At 32.0% G+C, this 19,348-nt stretch overlaps 2 protein-coding genes across 4 annotated transcripts; one reads left to right on the forward strand and one right to left on the reverse strand.

The window, feature by feature from the left end:
- Positions 1–4,826: 4,826 nt before the first annotated feature.
- On the forward strand, positions 4,827–5,803 carry LOC146952343 (putative WRKY transcription factor 51). The gene is made up of 3 exons (XM_085700943.1): positions 4,827–5,083; positions 5,220–5,379; positions 5,473–5,803. Exons 1-3 carry the CDS (start codon positions 4,864–4,866, stop codon positions 5,594–5,596), a joined length of 504 nt encoding a protein of 167 aa, XP_085557069.1. The 5' UTR covers positions 4,827–4,863; the 3' UTR covers positions 5,597–5,803.
- A 4,789-nt stretch (positions 5,804–10,592) lies between these two features.
- Positions 10,593–14,458, reverse strand: LOC146952344 (light-independent protochlorophyllide reductase subunit). Of its 3 annotated transcripts, none has more exons than XM_085701039.1 (3): positions 14,280–14,458; positions 11,852–14,077; positions 10,593–11,705 (listed from the first exon to the last, which is right to left on the reverse strand). In XM_085701039.1, exons 2-3 carry the CDS (start codon positions 14,011–14,013, stop codon positions 10,817–10,819), a joined length of 3,051 nt encoding a protein of 1,016 aa, XP_085557165.1. In that variant the 5' UTR covers positions 14,014–14,077; positions 14,280–14,458; the 3' UTR covers positions 10,593–10,816. The 3 variants fall into 3 exon arrangements, with proteins under 3 accessions (XP_085557165.1, XP_085557156.1, XP_085557152.1); XM_085701030.1 differs by having other exon boundaries at positions 11,852–14,159; XM_085701026.1 differs by having other exon boundaries at positions 11,852–14,458.
- Between the last annotated feature and the right edge of the window lie 4,890 nt (positions 14,459–19,348).

Here is a 19,348-nt window from a genome sequence, read left to right on the forward strand (position 1 = left end):
TCAGCCTAAGTGGGGCTTTTAAATTTTCTTTAATGAATATTCGTAACACTTAAATTTCTGTATTAAATATCAAATTATCAATTTTAGATTAAGTTTAAAGTTAAATTATTTATTAAGAGTGTTAAAATTTGATATCTAATTTGAACAATACTTAATAGATTTTACTTACCTCCAAATAAATTTTAGATTATCAATGTTTATTTCCCTAAGAGTTTAAAGCATAAGACCGATCGATAAAATGTTAGCTTCATAATATGCAAAAGAATAACAAATATTAAATATAAATGTTGTTTAGGAAAAAAAATATAAATATTAGTCACACCTGAAAATAATTAAGTTGTTAGCCGAAAACAACAAATAAATGAGTTTAGGATCAACTTAATTCCCTTTTTTTCCTTTAGCCGAAGGAAGGATAGTTAAATTCAAGATAGTCAAATACAAAGATAGGCAAGTCTTTCTCAAGCGCACTAGGGATTGTGTAGGTCATTGGAGGCTTAAAAGCGGTCAAAGGCGCATGGAACCAGACAATTCACCATTTTAATTGTATTTGCTAAGTGTTTTTCAATAGAACTTTTAGGCCTTTATTAGCTTGAAATGAATAGAAAACATCTAATAATCCCCGATTTAACGTAAATATTTAGAAATTAGGTTTTTTTTTTTTATGAATATAGGTACTTTTACATCTATTCTAGTGATTATAGGTTGGAGATATTATGAATTATGATGGGTATCACTTGAAGAGATTGAATCAAAGAAATGAAGAAAACTGGGTTGTGGGCAAAGTGTTACGTGATCACCAAATAACGAAGCAATTTATAGAGAATTTAAAAGTAAAAAATAAAGCAAAATCAGTAAGCAAACTGATCAACTCGATATAAGCTCGAGGAATCACCTTGTATCCAAATTTCATCTTCATATCCCAATTTGAGAAGGGATGAGTCTCCTTAGAAAGATGGGAAGGCTGGAATTTTTCTGAATAATTACTTGCCTTGTTTTCATTACACGCTAGAATACAAATACAAATACGATTACAAAGTGACTAACTGCTTAATAGAAACCGCCTAATTTAAAATAACTAATACATTTATTTATTTTAAATGTAATATTTATGATGTGTACGAGCCTTAATAGTTCTTTTAGGCCTGTATATCACTTCAGCAGCAGAAGGTCCAATGTTGCAGTCCAATTCCTCTGATACATGCGTATCACGCTACCATAAATTTAAGTAGCTAATTTTTCTTTTGCTGAAATTTAATGTAATAAACTATCAATATTTTGTATAACTTTTATAAGTTCTTGAACTGATGGAATATGAAATAAGACAAGGTCAGTTGAATTTTCTCGACTATAAATACCTTTGATCGACAGGGGAGCCATGGCCACCGCATTAAAAAAAAATTGGCTTCAATCCGCATATTTGAGGTCATAAAATTCTCAATTCTAAATAGTTCCACTTAAGTTTTAAATAAAAAGGCCTTCATATAGTTCATACTACCAAAAAAAACAGCCTTCATAATTAAGTTGATCCACGCACTCCAGTTTTTATTTTTTTAGATAGATAAAATGACAAAGTCATTCACACAAGTGGAAGTGTCGGGATCGAACCCCGGTCATGAAATCCAGCCTAACATTTTTGATATTTTTGTAAGTTGAGTTAGGGCATATGGACTAAAAAGAAATTCATTTTTATTTAGCTTTTTCTTCATAGAAAGATAAATAAAAAGAAAGTCAACAAAATATAATTTCTAGAGGGTTCGTTTTTCGACTTTTTATTTTTTCCGAATTATTTTTTTTCATGAAAATGGATAGGGAAAAAACAATTTACCAAAAAATGGTTTTTGAAGCCTCTTTGGGTAGGTTTGTTTAGGCTTGAAAAAAGAGTTTTTGTATTAAAAAGATCTAGAGATTTTTAAAAAATCTGAAATTATTTATGTTGTTTACTACCCATAAAATCATTTAAAAAAGAATATTTAATAGTGTATGTGTTACCTCCTTATTTTTGGAAAAAAATAGAGTTAAACAAAAAACTAATCCTAATAGCTTTTCACTTTAGAGTCAAAAGTGATTTTTTTTTTTTAAAAAAATCCTAAACAAAACTTAAAAATGACCAAAATGATCTTTATTATAAAAGAGAAAAAAAATTCTGAAACAAAGCACCCAACCTCATCCCACAGAAAGAAAATGACATAATGAGTTGGAGAAAAAAAAAACATTATCTCAATAGAGTAATGATACATAGACATCCTTAGGTGGCAATACACCATTTAACACCCACACAAAAATCTGACACGTAACTACGTGGACCCTGCACAAGCACACTTTCTCTTTCCTCCCCTCTTCTCTCTTCCTAGTGCAAGGGTGTATGGGAATAAAGGGTGTTTATGAAACATTTTCCATCTCAATAAAGGCCAATAATTAAAAGGTTTAGTAAATGGAACGTTTTTGGCTTATTTTACAGATCTAGAAATAAACAAGAGAGAAGAGAGTGGATTTTTTTTGGTATAAAAGAGTGGATGTTTTAATATGACCGGAGTTCAATTGAATTGTTTCATTATCAGAGTTAATTATGAATAGAAAATTGATTGTTACATATTGAATGACGATATAAATGATGTCAACTTTTACTATAGCCTATACTTATCAATTACAACGAGGGATGAACACCACTAACATATCCCTCAAATGAAAGTTCGCAGAAGATACATATGAACTTCCTAACAATTGTAATTTGATAATGTTTCCAGGATCACACACAATTATAGATGGTGTAACATCATCACTTCCACTCCTGATTACTACTGATTTAAATCTATTGTGTCATATTCATTTGAAAGTCAACTAAAGATAAATATCAACAAGAAATATGTGACCACTTGTGTAGCACTTAATTTTTTTTTAACCGTCCGGTTTATAGGAAAATGGTCATAGTAATCTAGAGTTTTGGTTAACCGTCTGGTTTCTAGGAAAATGGGTCATGGTAATCTAGAGTTCAACCGGAAGATAAGTAAAGTCTGTAAAGTAAAAATTGTTTTTATCAGGAGTCGAAGTCGGTTCTTCTAAAAGATTAGTCATAAGAATAGTTCTTTAACTACTTGAGTCCAATCGCTTGGTTAAGAATTAATTATTTTCCAACAAGTAGAAATTGATATAATCATATGTTTTTATTACAAGTATATATACTTTTCCTTGTATAAAGAGGAAAATTCAAACCTTTTCATTATTACTTCCACTACAAGTACTCTAGAAGACTTGCCAAATAAAAAGATGATTTGTGTTGGCTATAATTCAGATATACAAATATACCAGCAGCTAACATAAACTCTTTGGTTCCTTGAAACTTCCATTAGACCAAGAAAAATCACTATCACTTTTTGACTTGCACATCAGTTTTGAAGAGGTCGGTCAGTTCTAACCCCAATAATAGCAGCTAACATAATAGCACTTGAAATTGAAAGTCTTCCCCAAGTCATCCTTGGTATGCCCCGCTATTTATTTATTTTTTTAATTAAGCATGTGTCCTCAGCTGAAAAAAGAAGACTATTCTATGGAGTTTATTGAGATTTACATATATCCTCTCATTTGCCCAAAAAATTGTCATATCAGATCATTTCATACAAGTTAAGGAGGAGTTATAAATGTAGAAATGTGAATGATATTTTTAACAAATTAACCTTATCAAATCTTGGGTTGGTTCTCATTATTATAACTTCATAAATTAAACTAGAAACATTAACTTGAAACTTCCTATTTCAAAAAAAAAAATATACTTAAGACACTTCCATTTCTTTTGAGAAATGGAGAGGATCCTAACTCAATAACTTGAGGGTGATACACATACTATTGTTAGAGTGTAATTAAGAAAAAATAATTACTACTACATTGAAATATGGAAAATTACCATCATTTTGAAACAATTTTTTTTTTTGGAGATTTTTTGATATTTTGCTCGATATTGATTGGTGTTGTGTGAGCATAATTAATTCAAAATTTAAATTTTCTTTAAAATAATTTAATATAAAAAACGATATGACACTAAATGATTGGATGATGGGTACCAAAGTACTAGAGTGTTCGACCTTTTTTTTTAACAAATGTGTCATTGATTATAAAAAGAGGGGTGTAGTAAAAGGACTAATTAATCTCTTCAATCAATGTTCTTTCATACACTAAAATCAAATTGGGAACGGATCCATCTCTAAGATTATTTATATATTTAATGCATTAAGATTTCAAATTAAGATGTGTCGTGCGTGGTTGTTTAAAACTCAATGTGTTTATCAATGAACCTCTTATAACCTTGACACATTTAACCACATGCTTAAGAAATCCGATTATCTATTAGTGGTGACGCACCATGTCGTCCTCCTCTCAGATTTTTCTTGTAACCGTGACATTGGTGTGAAGTATTCACCAACTTTGCTAATTACTTCCTTAAAAAAATTGTTAATGACTAAGAACGTAACTTACACTTTAATAAACTATTTCTTCTCTTTCAACCACAAATTTTCCATCGCAATTCTTGAATGTAAAAACTTATTTAAAATATTCGAGTCCAGTTCTACTAGGATCAACAAAATATTGGTCCACTTGCTTATTTGTCATCTACAATTAATTCACCAATCATACATTTATTAACTAATGATATTCCTTTTTTGTCAAAAAAAAAAAAAAAACTAATGATATTCCTTTAAAGTGATGTTGGTAACGTGGCATTTATTCATCTACGTCTCAATATATACTTTGAAACTTCCTATTATGATTCATATGTAGGAAAGTCTCCATGAAGCTGCCTAGCTAGGTCACTAAAACTATGGCTGCTGAGTGTTCTATATATTGTATGAACTGATGTAATATTTTTTCCATATGAGTTGCACCAAAATGACAGAGAAAAATCCAAGAACAGCAAATTCATCATCACCTGAAAGTGATTTTAGCAACCAGCAGTGGCCATTTGAACTCTCTGACTACTTGAGTTTCGATGACAATGAATGGCTACAAAACAATCCAACCACTGAGTCTTTAGTTTTTCAAGCCAACGAAGTAGCAGGTGGCAGCTACATTGAAGGGTCTTCTAGTTCAATCAGTAAGCCAATTTTTATCTTACCGGTCTTTGTTCGTCTTGTGCAAAGACTTGATCACTAATAAATTTTGCCGTTTAAAAAAATTATGTATATTGTCTTTAACTTATAATTATTGGTGTTACTGTTGTCATGTTTTAGGAGATACTAATAATATGAATATGAGTAGAAACGATAATTGGAAGAAGGAAATTAAGGAGAGAGTTGCATTCAAAACAAAGTCACTGATTGAAATACTTGATGATGGGTACAGATGGAGGAAGTATGGAAAGAAAATGGTTAAGAACAGCCCTAATCCAAGGTATATATATTGGAATACCATGAAATTAATTTATTACATATAGTTTATATATGTATCATTATGAGTATATTATATGTATATGTGTGATTGCAGGAATTATTATAGGTGTTCAGTTGAGGGGTGTCCTGTAAAAAAAAGAGTTGAGAGAGATAATAATGATTCGAGTTATGTGATAACAACCTATGAGGGCATGCACACCCACCCAAGTTCTTGCTAGCTCAAACATTATGTGAAAAAGTTTTGCTGCATGCTCTTACAATGTTACTAGTATTCCTACATGAAAGTATTCAAATTCCCAACAAGTTTGAGTTTTCAACTGCTCATGTACAATTTACCTTAAAAAGGGTTTTGAACTTTGAAGAAGCATATATATGCAAACTGCAAAGCCTAGTCAGCAAATGGTTATACATGATTACTATTCATCTAGATTCAATTATCATTTACCTCTGCTTTCTGCAAGTTAGGGTTTAGACCATCTAGATTCAGTTATATAGACACCTTAAAATCAGAATAAGATATATCAATAACTTTTACCTCTACTTTCTGCAACAAGGTATACAAGTATTATTACGGATGCAGTATATTGAAGCATTCTACACCTTGTTTTAAACAAAAAATAGAGAAGAAAAATCATTATTAACAACTTTGACACTAATTTCATAAAAAGAACGGTGACACTGGTTATCATTTTACAACAATTTCATATGAAATTTGAACTTTATTAGTTGAAATTAAATAATTCAAGCACTTACGGCTGAGCTGACTTCTCATAAACATAATGATACATTTTTTGTATTGCAAAAAACTTAGGGTGAATGGATGGTGCCCCTAGTCCAAGACAAGGAAAACCTTCACGTTCAAAGAACACCGACAAATGTCTTTATATTTACCTTCCTCCAAAAGACACTAATGGTGCTCGAACTTGAAACATTCAAGACTTGTCCTTTTACCACTAGATCAAACCCTTGGATTTACCTACAAGGTTAAATATATTGTCGATCCATCTATATATATCTCAACATTCACTTTTTATCCCTCTGAGATTTTTCATCTAATAATGGTCTCGCTAAATTTTTCCGTCCTCAATTTTGAAAGAGAGTAAACAAAAGATTTCCTTCAAAATATATATAGTTGAATATGTAGCTAGATTTTTTAAATGAAATAAAATTTGAAGTATTTTCTTTTAAAAATTAATTTATCTTTTTAAAATTTGAAAATGAAAAATATTATTCATATCATATTGAAAAATTAGGTTAAAATAAAAATTAAGAAAAAAGTGTAATAAATAGATATGTAGATAGAATCAAAGTAGATGTGTGTAGTTTGTTATGATATTTTTTCAAAAAGGCTATTAAATTATCTTTTATAAATTTGAAAATGAAATAAATAAACATTGGATATTTACTGCAACGATTCACGACTATGGACCAAATAAATCTCGCTTTTTGGCTTAAAACACAACAAGTAATGGGGGAATGAGTTAGAATTCTCTCCATTTAGGACCTTCTCCATTTCCTTCATTTAAAGAGATTTGTAAGCCTTCAACAATGTAGCTCGATGTAGCTTACTTGTGATGTTCACGTGGTCATGTCTATTCGCGTTATTAAACATTATTGAATAAATAATGTTGAGAGAGTTAATGTGAGAGACACAAAAAAAAAAACTTTACTTTATATATACATGCATTAGTGTAATATGCTTTACTATTTGTTTGACGTAATTAACATATATATCAAATCATATATGTGCTTATATGAAGCATGAATTAATGTTGTGTACCAATTGTTAGGACCACATTGATAATTAAAGGTAAAATAATATCATTAATCAACAAGTCCCAAGAGTGCTAGCTTTTGTTATGATTTAAATCATTGATGACTTAACCCTTTGTACTGCATTAGTGATTCTATTTGATTTGTTTAGCCACCTTGTATTGTTTGGGTGTTTTTTGGTTTTCCTCTTTGTAATCATACATTCATTTCTCTTCTATATATTCATGACACATCTTGTTTAATTCAATCCTTTTAGCTTGTTTTAAAAAATAAAACAGAAAATACGTCCTACACAAAATTATTCAGTCCCAAAAATAATTAAATTTAAATAAACAAAACTAAAAGGGGACAATAATCAAAACAGTTATCTCTTAATAAGACAAATCAACACACATCTATACTAACACCATCAATTCATATGCATAAGCATATTGTATGAGAGAGCCAACATATATACTCACTAACTGAAATAGAAAACAAACTCCATGAGACAAACAACAAATCTAACTTCAACATTCCTTCAAAAAAAAATCTAACTTCAACATGGAAACAAGGGTTCAAACAAAATCAACTATTCCAGATAAATTGAATAATTAATGTTTTGGTTTATATATAATATAATCATGCATAAGTTATTCAATAAAAATGAAAAAAAGAATCTATAATAGTGACCAAAGGGAATAAAATGTAAGAAAAAGAACGAACAAAAGTTAAAAAAAAAAACAACTAAAAGGTAAAAAAAGATAAAATCTTTTGGTGTGAACTTTTTAGCCCAATATTACCTTAGTATCAATAAGGTAACTCACAAGGTAAAAAACTATTACCTTATGAGTCTGATCTTCTTTGAAGAGTGTAACCATAGTATCAATCTTTGACTTTGTGTCGTGAGGTGGTCAAATATCTTCTACTTCTATGTCATTGTTGCAAACATAAAAACTTACGTTTTGGTTTGATGGAGTTTTGAATAAATTTTTTACTCCCAACGATCAACAAATTTTCAGGTTTGGTTAAAACGGATTTATGTTATTATTTTCAAATCTAAATTTCTTCATTCCAACAAATTTGTTCAAGTGGGGTCCATGAGTCGTGAAATAGAATACAAAATTGTAGTGGGACAATAGTCATATTAATATTAAATGTTTAAGGAGCAATCACAATAATATTCGAGTATCGAAATTTTAAAATAGTCTTAAATATGCACTTCGATAGTCCCCCAACTTCGGCATTAACTCTTTTTTAATAGGGACTGATATGAACGACTGATATTACAATAAGTAAATATACATTGAGGGATCAATATGAGAATATTAACAAAACATTCTAACGTAAAAGACTATTTTGACTAAAATATTGCACAATCATGGACTATTTTGAATATATTGAGAGATTATTATGACTACTCGTTGCATATTCAGGGACCAAAATGACTTATTAATTTAGGCCATAATAGGCTAATACCATGTGAATAATGAATTTTCTTATTATATGTGTCTGATAAAACTGAATTTTCTTATACTTATTAATTCAGGGATCAATATCTTAGATGTGATGTTATTATTAATTTAGGCCATAATAGGCTAATACCATGTGAATAATGAATTTTCTTAAAGTTAAATTATGTATCAAATAACAGGTCCACGAATTTGAAATTTCAAAGAGATTTGCTTTCCACCCAGCAACTTTTACTCGCACCCTGCAACCATGCCGAAAATACTCATGCACTAGTTAACTTGCGCAAGTGTAAGTTACTGCGCAAGTTAACTCACGTGGCGCAAGTTAAGTGGCGCAACGATACTTTTTCAAATTATTTTTATTAACTTATTCAAAATTATTTTGTTTATATTAACTTTATTCAAATTATGTTTTTTTCTTAACTTTATTCAAAATTATTTTATTAACTTTATTTTGAAATTATTTTGTTTACATTAATCTAAATTATTTTCTTAATTTTATTCTAAATTATTAATTCGATATTATTCTTTAAATTAATACAAATATAAATAAAGGTAAATACAATACAAATATAAATAAAGTTAAATACAACAAATATAAAACAAAGGAACAAAATTGAGGCATAAATAATCTCTCATTTTATTAATAATTCATAAATTACATTACAATAATTCATATGATAAAAAGTAATCTACTTATTCACTAAATCTACTTATTTTCTCCTTGGGGTAAAAAGTAATCAATCTTCGTGGGGTAAAATAGTGAGCAGCCTTCTTGGGGAAAATACATCATCAACCCTTTTTGGGCTAAATTTAAAACTGTTTTTTTTTACCACACGAAGTTCTTTTTACCCACGGTAAAAAGTTTATGCAGTTAAAAAAACAGGTTTAAAATTATCCCAAGGGTCGATCATTTCCCCAAGTCGGCTACTCACTACTTTACCCCGACGAAAATTGATCACCTTTTACCCCAAAGAGAATATTGAAAAGAAAAAAAAAGAAAGAAGAGAAATAGAGGGAGAGAGTGATGAGGGGGAGAAAGTAGTATGGTGTGAGGAATTAGGGAAGTATGGAGGGGTATTTATAGGTGGGAATGGTAGTATAGGTGGTAAATACCATTAATGTGGTCAAAAAACGTGTAAAATTTGGTAGAAAACGTGTGGATTGAATGTTGAAACATTGACCACAGACAAAAAAAACGTTTGTTCTTCAGTTCTGACCACCGACCAACGTGCGTGAGTTAACTCGCGCATAGGCCAGTGGTGTGTGACTTAAGTCACGCATTGCTTACAACTTGCGTGACTTAAGTCACGCATTGCTTACAACGTGCGTTAGTTAAGTCACGCTGCGTGACTTAACTAACGCAAGGGTATATTTGGAAGCAGTGCAGGGTGCGAGTAAAAGTTGCTGGGTGGAGAGCAAAATTCAATTTCAAATCCTTTTTTCCAAATCAAACACCTTTGAACTTAGACAGTGTGGGTCGGGTTGGACTTGGACCTGTCAAAAGCAACATATTGAATTTTCTTCTGGTTTAGGTCCGATTTACCTAAACGCCCCTATCATTTCATTATATTGATTCCAAGCTATTAATAGTACTACCACATTTGATGAAAGATTTTAACAATTGTTCACAACAATTTTCACCTTACAAATTAGTTTTGTAGAGTTGAATTAGCCTCAACCCAAATTATAAGTTAATATCAAAGTCTATCTAATATCTTTTAGACCACTTGCTACAAGTAACCGCTATGCCATTCACGACACACTTCGGGAGTTGTGTCAAGAGTTCCACATTGAATGAGATAGGAGATGTTGTAAGAGTCTCACATTAGATCAGACAACATTTGAACAATTGTTTATAAACGAGTGTAATCCTCACCTTACAAACCGATTATGTGAAGTTGATTCAGGTCCAACCCAATATATAAGACAAACATTGTTCTCAATTGTATAACAACAATTCCACCAGACTCTGTATAGTTCATAACAATTAACTACCTAATAATTTCACTTTATTCCTTAAATTGGAGTACAAATCTACAGAATCGGGAAGGGTGATTCAGAAAAGAAAAGATCATGTCCAATAGGCCATAAAATACAATACATGTCAAAATATCTGTGCTAGCTAACTCGTAACTATTTACAGTTTTACTTTTACATGGATAGATTTCCTAAATTGGCTAAAACAGCAAGTGAAAAATGCTCTGACATTGTTCACTTTGGGAACATGATATCAGGATTCCTAATGTGTGCATTAGTCTCTATGTTACTATCAACACAAGAGATGCTCCACAAGATATCTTGATTCAACAATTTGTTGGTAAACAGTGAAGATGATCTAACAACAATCGACTTTGATTTTGAAGAAGAGTGTTTGACAATATTACACATGCCACTGGAAAGCAACCAACGCAACCCGGATTGTTGCTGAGACGCAGTTCCCCAAACTTGTCGGTTACCACCATTTTTGGTAAGGACACCTGCAATATGAATCTCCTTGATTTTGAATCTAGATTGAGGTGGTTCTTTATCTATATCTTCATTCTCAACAAAATTGTCGCAGTCTTTCTCCATTTCATGTATGTCAACTCTTTCTGCCTGAGCTAAAACCAGTATTGGAACTCCAACTGGTTCATAATTTCTTAGAGGATCTCTGTGCTGGATCATAAAAGCCACTGTTATGTGCTCTCCCAAATAACTGCGCTTTCTGCCATCTATTTTCACCTTATCAGTGCCATTTCCCAACCCATCATTATATAATTCTGTGATTTTAGAATTGTGTGCTTTAAGAATCTTCAAAATTTGTTCCAAATTATGTTCTCCTTGGATGATGCCAGAATCAAGTCTCAACCATTGATCCAACGTTACTGACAGATCCATCAAACCATCAAGATCGTCGTTGATTTCTCCACGAATGCATGATGGTGCCTCTTCATTTGACATGCTAGACTGAATTCTCAACCCTTCTATTAAAAGAGATTCAATCTTGTTAATAGTCATAGGAGCTATAGCTTCTAGAGACAAAGAGTCCAAGCATTTGTCTTTATCTGTTAAATAACTACATGGAAATTCTTCAAACAAATCATGCTGCCATGATCCCTTCCTGAAACAGAATTATTCATGGAAATTCAGAAACAGAAATAAATCAAATGCTTGGAATAAAAAAGGAAAAGAATGTAACATTGATAAAAGTGAAAACACAATTTTTCACTAGTAATTATGTCGCAAATACACGTGCTTAGTGCTTACCTTCCAGAAGCTTCCTTGTTAGTCTTAGCATCCGACACAATATGCTTAATGGATTTTCCAGTGATATCTAGCAAAGGCATCGATTTAGAGATATAATTGCACAGCTCTTCAACTCTAGCAGATGCCATGTACAGAAGTATATCCAATATATCGTTACCTATTTTTGCAGGTAGAACGACTGGATTAGAAGCCTGAATGATGAGGCTCGCACAATTCTTAGCATTTCTGAAGAGGGAAGGACACATGGACCTCAAAAAGCCTCCGCTCATAGTTTGAACAAACGAACCAAGCCCTTCACCAATCGAAGGTAATATGGACGGTTCTTCATCGGATATTTCAATTGGACTTCCAAATCCACCAGACCAGGTTCTTGGAGAATTTTCAAAGTCCCTCTCATCTAAACCCCATTGTTGCATTAATTTATCAGTCTCAAGATCTTCAAGAATTTTGGCCTTCCTTCTCTGCATTAATGATTGATTTTCCCTTTCATACTCCTCTTCCGCGGCACCAATAATTAAAGATAAATCAGAATCCACGTCATAATCCTCATAGTTATGTTCAAGTGTATATTGCCCCAATCCCTCCTCATTCGCATTAAAATCAAAAGCGAAGTTGCCTGAAGCTAGAGCCTCATTTTCAAACTGTCTTAAAAGCTTCTCTCTAGGAGACATGGGATCACCGTCACAGCTTGAGCGAAATGAATCACTCTCCAATGCCAGCGTCTTTAAGAAATCACTCGCGACAGAGTCGATGACATCATCCAAGCTATGTGGCTTTTTATGTGCTTTATAATTTGATTTAACACTTAAGTAGTGTTCTTCTTGGTCAAGAAACTCTGACGTCTCGGAAACTGAATCCTCAATCTTCATGGATGGTAGATCGACACATGAAATACTGAATCGATGTTTGCTGTTATCTGCCATATCCACATTCACATTCCTAGAACATACGGTATCCAGTGAATCACATCTTGCGTTATTGTCAGCAAACGTGTCATCATCCTTAATAATCTCATCCACATTAATGATTTCAACTGTGGACATGTCAATTATTTGAATTCCTGTTTGATCAAATTCGAACGAATCCTCTTCAGATGTTTCTACCCCTTGTTCACTGATGGAAAATTCAGTGTCATCAGACACATATAGATTTGATCCTTGAGATGACTCCGAGTCTGCCCGTGCTGAATTATTGAAGTTCCCCTCATCAAGCTTTTGATATAGGAAAGTGATTGATTTAGAAAAACCTGAGCCAGAATTCATCACTGCTTCATTCGATAACACCACGTCATTCTGAGTCGGCCGAAGCTTTACGACATCCCTATTGTTAGAACTAAAACAAGCAACATTGTCGGGGATGCTTGAATCTGTCTTCAAGTTAATAAGGTTAACAACATTCCCATTACTAGCACCAAATCTCATTAAATCATCCTTCATTACTTGATAACCAAAACTAACATTTAATCTAGCTCCTAAAGCTTTTCCAACCAACCTAAAACTTGTACTCCATTTCCCTGAACTTTTATCACCCCATAACTCTTCTAAACTCAGTGGCAAAAGCCTAGTGAGATCAACCTGATGTTTCCCAATGTCATGTTCAGGTTCCCCAACAACAGAAGCATAAATCAAGAATCGCTTGGATTCATACTTAACAGAACGACCAGACACGACGCGACCACCATAAACCGAACATCTATGTACCAAAGTTTCATCAAACTCCGCAGAACCGTCCAATACCCTTGATGGGCAAGTCTGCAAAATGCTGTTTTTCCTTTTCCAATGCACACTTAACCTAACACCATTGAAACTCAAAGGAAGTCCCTCAATCGAATGAACATGAAGATTAAAGCAACAAACAAACTTTTGTGAACCAATATTTGTTAAAACTTTCAAGGGCTTCTTCCAATTCCATTTTGAAGACAATTTCTTGTCCCCTATCAACAGATCCTCACTTACAAATCTCGGGTTTGAGTTAAGTTGAGATTTTGACAAACGGTCTTTTTCAGCAGAGATGGTAGAAGGCTTAAAAGGGGTATTGTCCAAGTAAAGAGCTTTGCTTAATTCTTCAATGTCACGAAGTAATTGTTCATGACCAATATTTGAATCAGTTTCAGTTTCACCAACATCTTTATTTTCAGACTCAAAGTTTGGTTTCATCATCATGTTTGAATTGAAAATTGAAACAATACCCTAATAAATTCATTCACTTCATCGTATAGCAGTGTCACTGAATAACAAGATCAGTTAAAAACATGGTATTCAAAACATAAAAGACAGCAAAACAACATGGTTATCATGTCATGTGGTTCCTATGATAGATAAAAAAAAAAAAGACAGGATTTAGAATGTTTTAAAATCGAGAGGATTGTAAGATTGATTTGAAAGCAACAAAGGAAAGGAAAAGGGTGATTGGAAATGGAGTTACTTACCAAAGAAGAGAAAAAGGAATATTGTGTGGAAATGGAGAAGAAGAAAAAAAGTGGTTGGTGAGATTTGAGAAGGTGGAGTGGTTAAATTGACTTCTTGTTAGTTATGCTTTGCAGCCATTGTTTGGTTCCTTCCGCCGGTAAGATTGGTGATTCACTCAACTCAAGACAAAGTTAATATTGTGAAAATAATTTGTATTATGTACTTTTAACACCTTTTCAATTATATCTAATCAAATTTGGTTTAATATTTTATCATAATATCAAAATCAAAATAGCCCCCCACACCAAAAAAAAAAATGAAAATAGTCCTTGATTCTCTATTAAATTTATAAATTGTATTTTTCATCTCCAATTTCACTTTTCTTCCATCTCTCTCACTAACATCCATTGAAAAATGAACAAACATGAACGTTTTAGAAAACGGGGTGTTACCACGATAACTGCCGTTATAAAACGGTATAGGCAAGCGACGATATTGTTTTTATCTGATAGGTGGGAAGGAAAATCACACGAAAATGTTGTGACGTAACGATGTTACAGCCGCAATACGACGTTACGGCTGCGACCGATCGTTACAGCTGTGAAAAAAGAACACAATTTTGGTCATCACCTCTTCATTATTTATAGTTCATTACTCCTTCAATTCCTAGATCTCTCCTCCTCTGCGCCGACTCTCTTAATTTTGGTGTTGTTATGTAAGTGTGTAACATAGATAAAATGAGATTTAGAGAGAGAAAAATTGTCTTCATGTGAATATGGTTGTGTTAATTTGGACTTTAGAGATGAGATTTTTGATGTTTATAAATTGGTGGTTCCATGCTTCAGTACTTTGAGATTGGAAAAAGTACTATGACATTGGAAAAGAAATGAGAAAGATGAACCTATAAAGAATAATGTGAGGTGAGTGAGAGGAAGTGGTGAGGGTAATTGTGCAACGTTTTGATTAATTCATATTGTGACGACCGTAATCTGTAATGCAACATCTGTAACAGTCGAAATCGTGAAAACCTTAATGCAACCGTGACCACGACCGTTATTTAAAACCTATGAAATATTAAAATTGGAATGCAAAATCTTTCATTACTATTCTATTGCAAAGATAATTGAACTTTTAAATGATTATGTGTTTTTCTTTTTGATGTTTCTACGCGTATCAATTGTAGATGTACTCGATGCACATTTTTTTTTCTTCGTTCAGAAATTTAATTTACGTAGGTGAGTAAACTCAATTCACCTACACCTACGTGAATTGAGTTGATCAAGATGAGTTTTATAATTTGAGCTTTCAATAAGTGAATTGAATTAGGATTTTTTTGTTTAATTCATATACGAATTAGTAAATAAAAGTAGTATATAGTTTTATTAACATTTGTATAATCTTATAAGACATAATATGAGAAGGAATGATGATATATGTTAGTTCATTTTACCTCATGTGGCTAATAATATAACTTTAGTGTGATTTAAAAAATCAATTGATGGATGACTTTAGAGGATATTGAATTTTTTAAAATTATTTCTCCTTTTTTATAATACTCATCTATAAAGATAATACAGTATTTATAGGTCCTCTTTCCGTAAACCCATGTTTGCAAGAGACTGTGTTCTTTTGTAATGAGATGCCGTTTGAAGTTTGTATTTGGATTAACCTAAAGTATTAAAATAGATTTTGAAGTTAATTTTAGGAGGGTTTTGCATTTGATAAACATAATTTTGAATGAATAATTTTATTGCAACTGAATTTGAAGTAAAATGATTAAGATATGAAATGTCCAATGCATTATTTTAGTGCAAATTGACAAATGGTAGATCTGTTGAACCTCATCTGCCAAAACTGCTACAGTTGCAAAACTTAGGAGGCGGTTTTGTAGTTTTTTTTTAAGGGGCCAAAATCGCAACTTTGGTAAAGTTAAGGGGCTAAAACTGCAATTAAGCCTAAATAATATTTAGATTTATAATAAGGGATGAGTTGTAGATTTACTAGAATATGTGATTTTGGGGAAGTCCTTCTTATAAGTCTTGCAATCTTTTTTGTGCTCAGACAATTCCTTATTGATTCTGTCATGGCCTTATTTTTTGAATCCCTTACTTCTCTTTTACAGGCATGTGTTATGTCTTTGTTCTGGTAGGAATTTATTTTTGCTCCTCTAGTGGGTCACCTCTTGACACATCACATTAGACAAGAGCTTCTAAAAGTTACCACGGGAGAACTCTAGATTCATGATGATTGTTGTCCAATGCTCAACAAAACACATGTAAAGTGTTTATCTATAGAAGAAAACAGTTGATTACTTGTACATGGTTTCTTGTCATAGTTTCTTGATGATTCTACAGATGGTCTTAGATTGTATGGGCTTGCTGAATCCCACCCGGTATTGTATAATTTCACTTTTTGGTGGTTTTATTCTGTCGCAAAATATATAATTGGTCAAGCTTATCATTGCCACATTCTCCTGTGTTCATTCTCCATATTATTGCAAGGGACTTGCTTTTAGTGGGAAAAAATTGGTCAATTTATAACTTACAGGTAACATCTCGCATGCCAATAGAAAATATGCATTGTCATTTTATAACATAAAGGACTAAACCATGACAAAAAAAAAAAATAAAGGGCGAAAGTGTTACCTAAAATTAAGTTAAGGGAGGGACTAATTGTGTAATTTTGCCTTAATTTTTTAAGGGGGGTTTATTTATTTCTTGAATAGAAAAGATCGAAGACATATTTGATGTATGTTATAGGTTTTGCAAGAGGTTCCATAAGAAGGAAAAAAAATAATGCAAGAGGTCCATGTTAACTTGGGCATAACGTTTTCAAGTCATTACGGGTCGGTTTTCAAATGTGAGTGAGTGGTTAGATTCATATCCATGAATTTAATGGAGGATATAGAAGAAATGTCACATATATTCTCGAAACTTAGATTTTGGTGGTGTCATATTATTTTCGTGACCTATTCTTTCTGTTATTTCTAGCGTTTTTCGGAATCCACAACCAGTACTACCAGAGCTTTGCTAGATCGAACAAAATGATGAGTTGATGAATACTAACAAAGTTTATATTTAAGTGTAAATGGTTAATCTCGTATAAACTATGAATGAACAAAATAAATGATATATAAAATAAAGTAACTCTTCTTTTCATTGCCTTAAGACTTTATATGGAACTATAGCATCAATGTCTCATCTTGGTATTGAACATTTGACCATATATTGTTGGAGGGTCATGTAAACTTGATATTGGTTTTTACACTTTTTTATGTTTAAATGTTTTTACTCTTCTAATTAGGTAGGGTGAGTAAGTTGCTTGTTTATGTTAGACAAAACTTAAGTTTAATTTGAGATATACAATATAGTAATGATATTTGTATATCTATCAAATGACAACTTTGGCGACAACTTTATTTTTCTCTCTTCTTATTGATCGAAAATAATGGAGAGAAAAAAAGAAAGAGAGATGATAAGAACATCATGTGAATATGAGAGAGAAAATTGTCAAAAGGTTGTCACAAAATAGTTGTACAAATATCACTTCTCGGATTTCACTCGGGAGACTTTGAGTTTTTGTGATATTGGTAACTTTGTTTCTATCTTTTTCTAATCAATCATACTCTCTGATCGAAATAATTTATGTTTGCTCCTTCGTTTATCATTCTCAAATCAAAATACACTATAGTTCTCAAAGTTTAAAAAAAAAAAAAAAAACTCAATCACTCTCTCTCCCTCCCCCCCCCCCCCCCCGATGGATGTCTTCATGAATTGTCATCGATGACAAAATATTAATATGAATTGCGCTGACTTTGTTTGCACACATCTTCATGATTGAGTGATTATATTAAGGTTGATTGTGCCTCCATTATAAGGGATAACTGACCTAACGATTGTTGCATTATTGAGTCGATGAACATAAATCGACATCTCAACATTTACATCATGATTGTTACTTAGTTGTCTATTTGAATCGTTATTGTGGTCATTTATTGTTTGTCTTCACAACTCACCAAAAAAATATATATGTTATGTTTCTTCGACATCATGAACTAGAGTTGTACATCATATGATGAAACTCTACTCAAAGTTCTTGTCCCCTGTCACAAAATCTTTGCAAATGCCTGCTATCCCAAGAAAGAAGCATAAAGTACCAAATTTCTCATAATGAAAAATAAGAGCACTCTACTCGTCTTCTTGCTTCTTCACCTTATGCAGTCGTTTCCAAATCTGTGTGTACGTGTGTCAAGACAAGCGTTGCTATTGGGGTCCTATTGAAGAAAAATGTCAATGGTATTGCCTAGCTACTCTCACACTTGTTGTATCATAAACTCTTTGATATAATTAAAATTGAACCCATACATTGAGATGAATAAAAAAGATAGCCTCACCAAAGGAGGTGATAGTTGCATACCAACTATAAAGTTTTTACATCGACAACAAAATTTAAACTTACTTTTATAAACATGAGTCAAATCTTTATAAATAGACCAACTTTTTCTAAAGATTTGGTATTTATGAAAAATTAAATAATTGCAAAGTATTTTAATGAACCTAAAAAGAAAAATTATATTAACAGTGATTAGTATGAGAAAAGAGACTAAGCAATTTGTTCCAACAATAAAGAGCCATGGTTAGATTACATGGCAATCGCATGATTCCTTTTAAAGCACACAATATATGAAACTAGGGATGGAAGGATGAAAGCCAACACATCACAATGTAATGGTCCATGGATGAGTGGAGAAGCTTTAATATGCTCTTCACATACTCTTCAAGATTTGACACCTGTCCACTCTCTTCCTTCTCTCTCACTATACACTCCACTCTACATTCACCCAAAAAAATACTTTCCTTTTTATTGTTGTCCCTTTCTCTCTTAAAAGTATTTTCTTATTCTTGCTTATAAATAAAGGGTCTTGTTAACGAGTGTCTCGGGGCACTCTTTAAGGATTTTAAAAGAAGAAATTATTTCATAAAAAAGTCAAATATTTCAATTTCTGATGCATTGATTATATAAATTTTAAAAAAAATTACCATATAAAAGTCTTAAAGAGTGTCTCGAGGGCACTCGTTAACATTTTCCA

The sequence above is a fragment of the Medicago sativa genome, chromosome 1, assembly GCF_051527215.1.
Source record: "Medicago sativa cultivar Bolivia chromosome 1, Bolivia_mono, whole genome shotgun sequence".
In the NCBI taxonomy this organism is placed as follows: domain Eukaryota; kingdom Viridiplantae; phylum Streptophyta; class Magnoliopsida; order Fabales; family Fabaceae; genus Medicago; species Medicago sativa.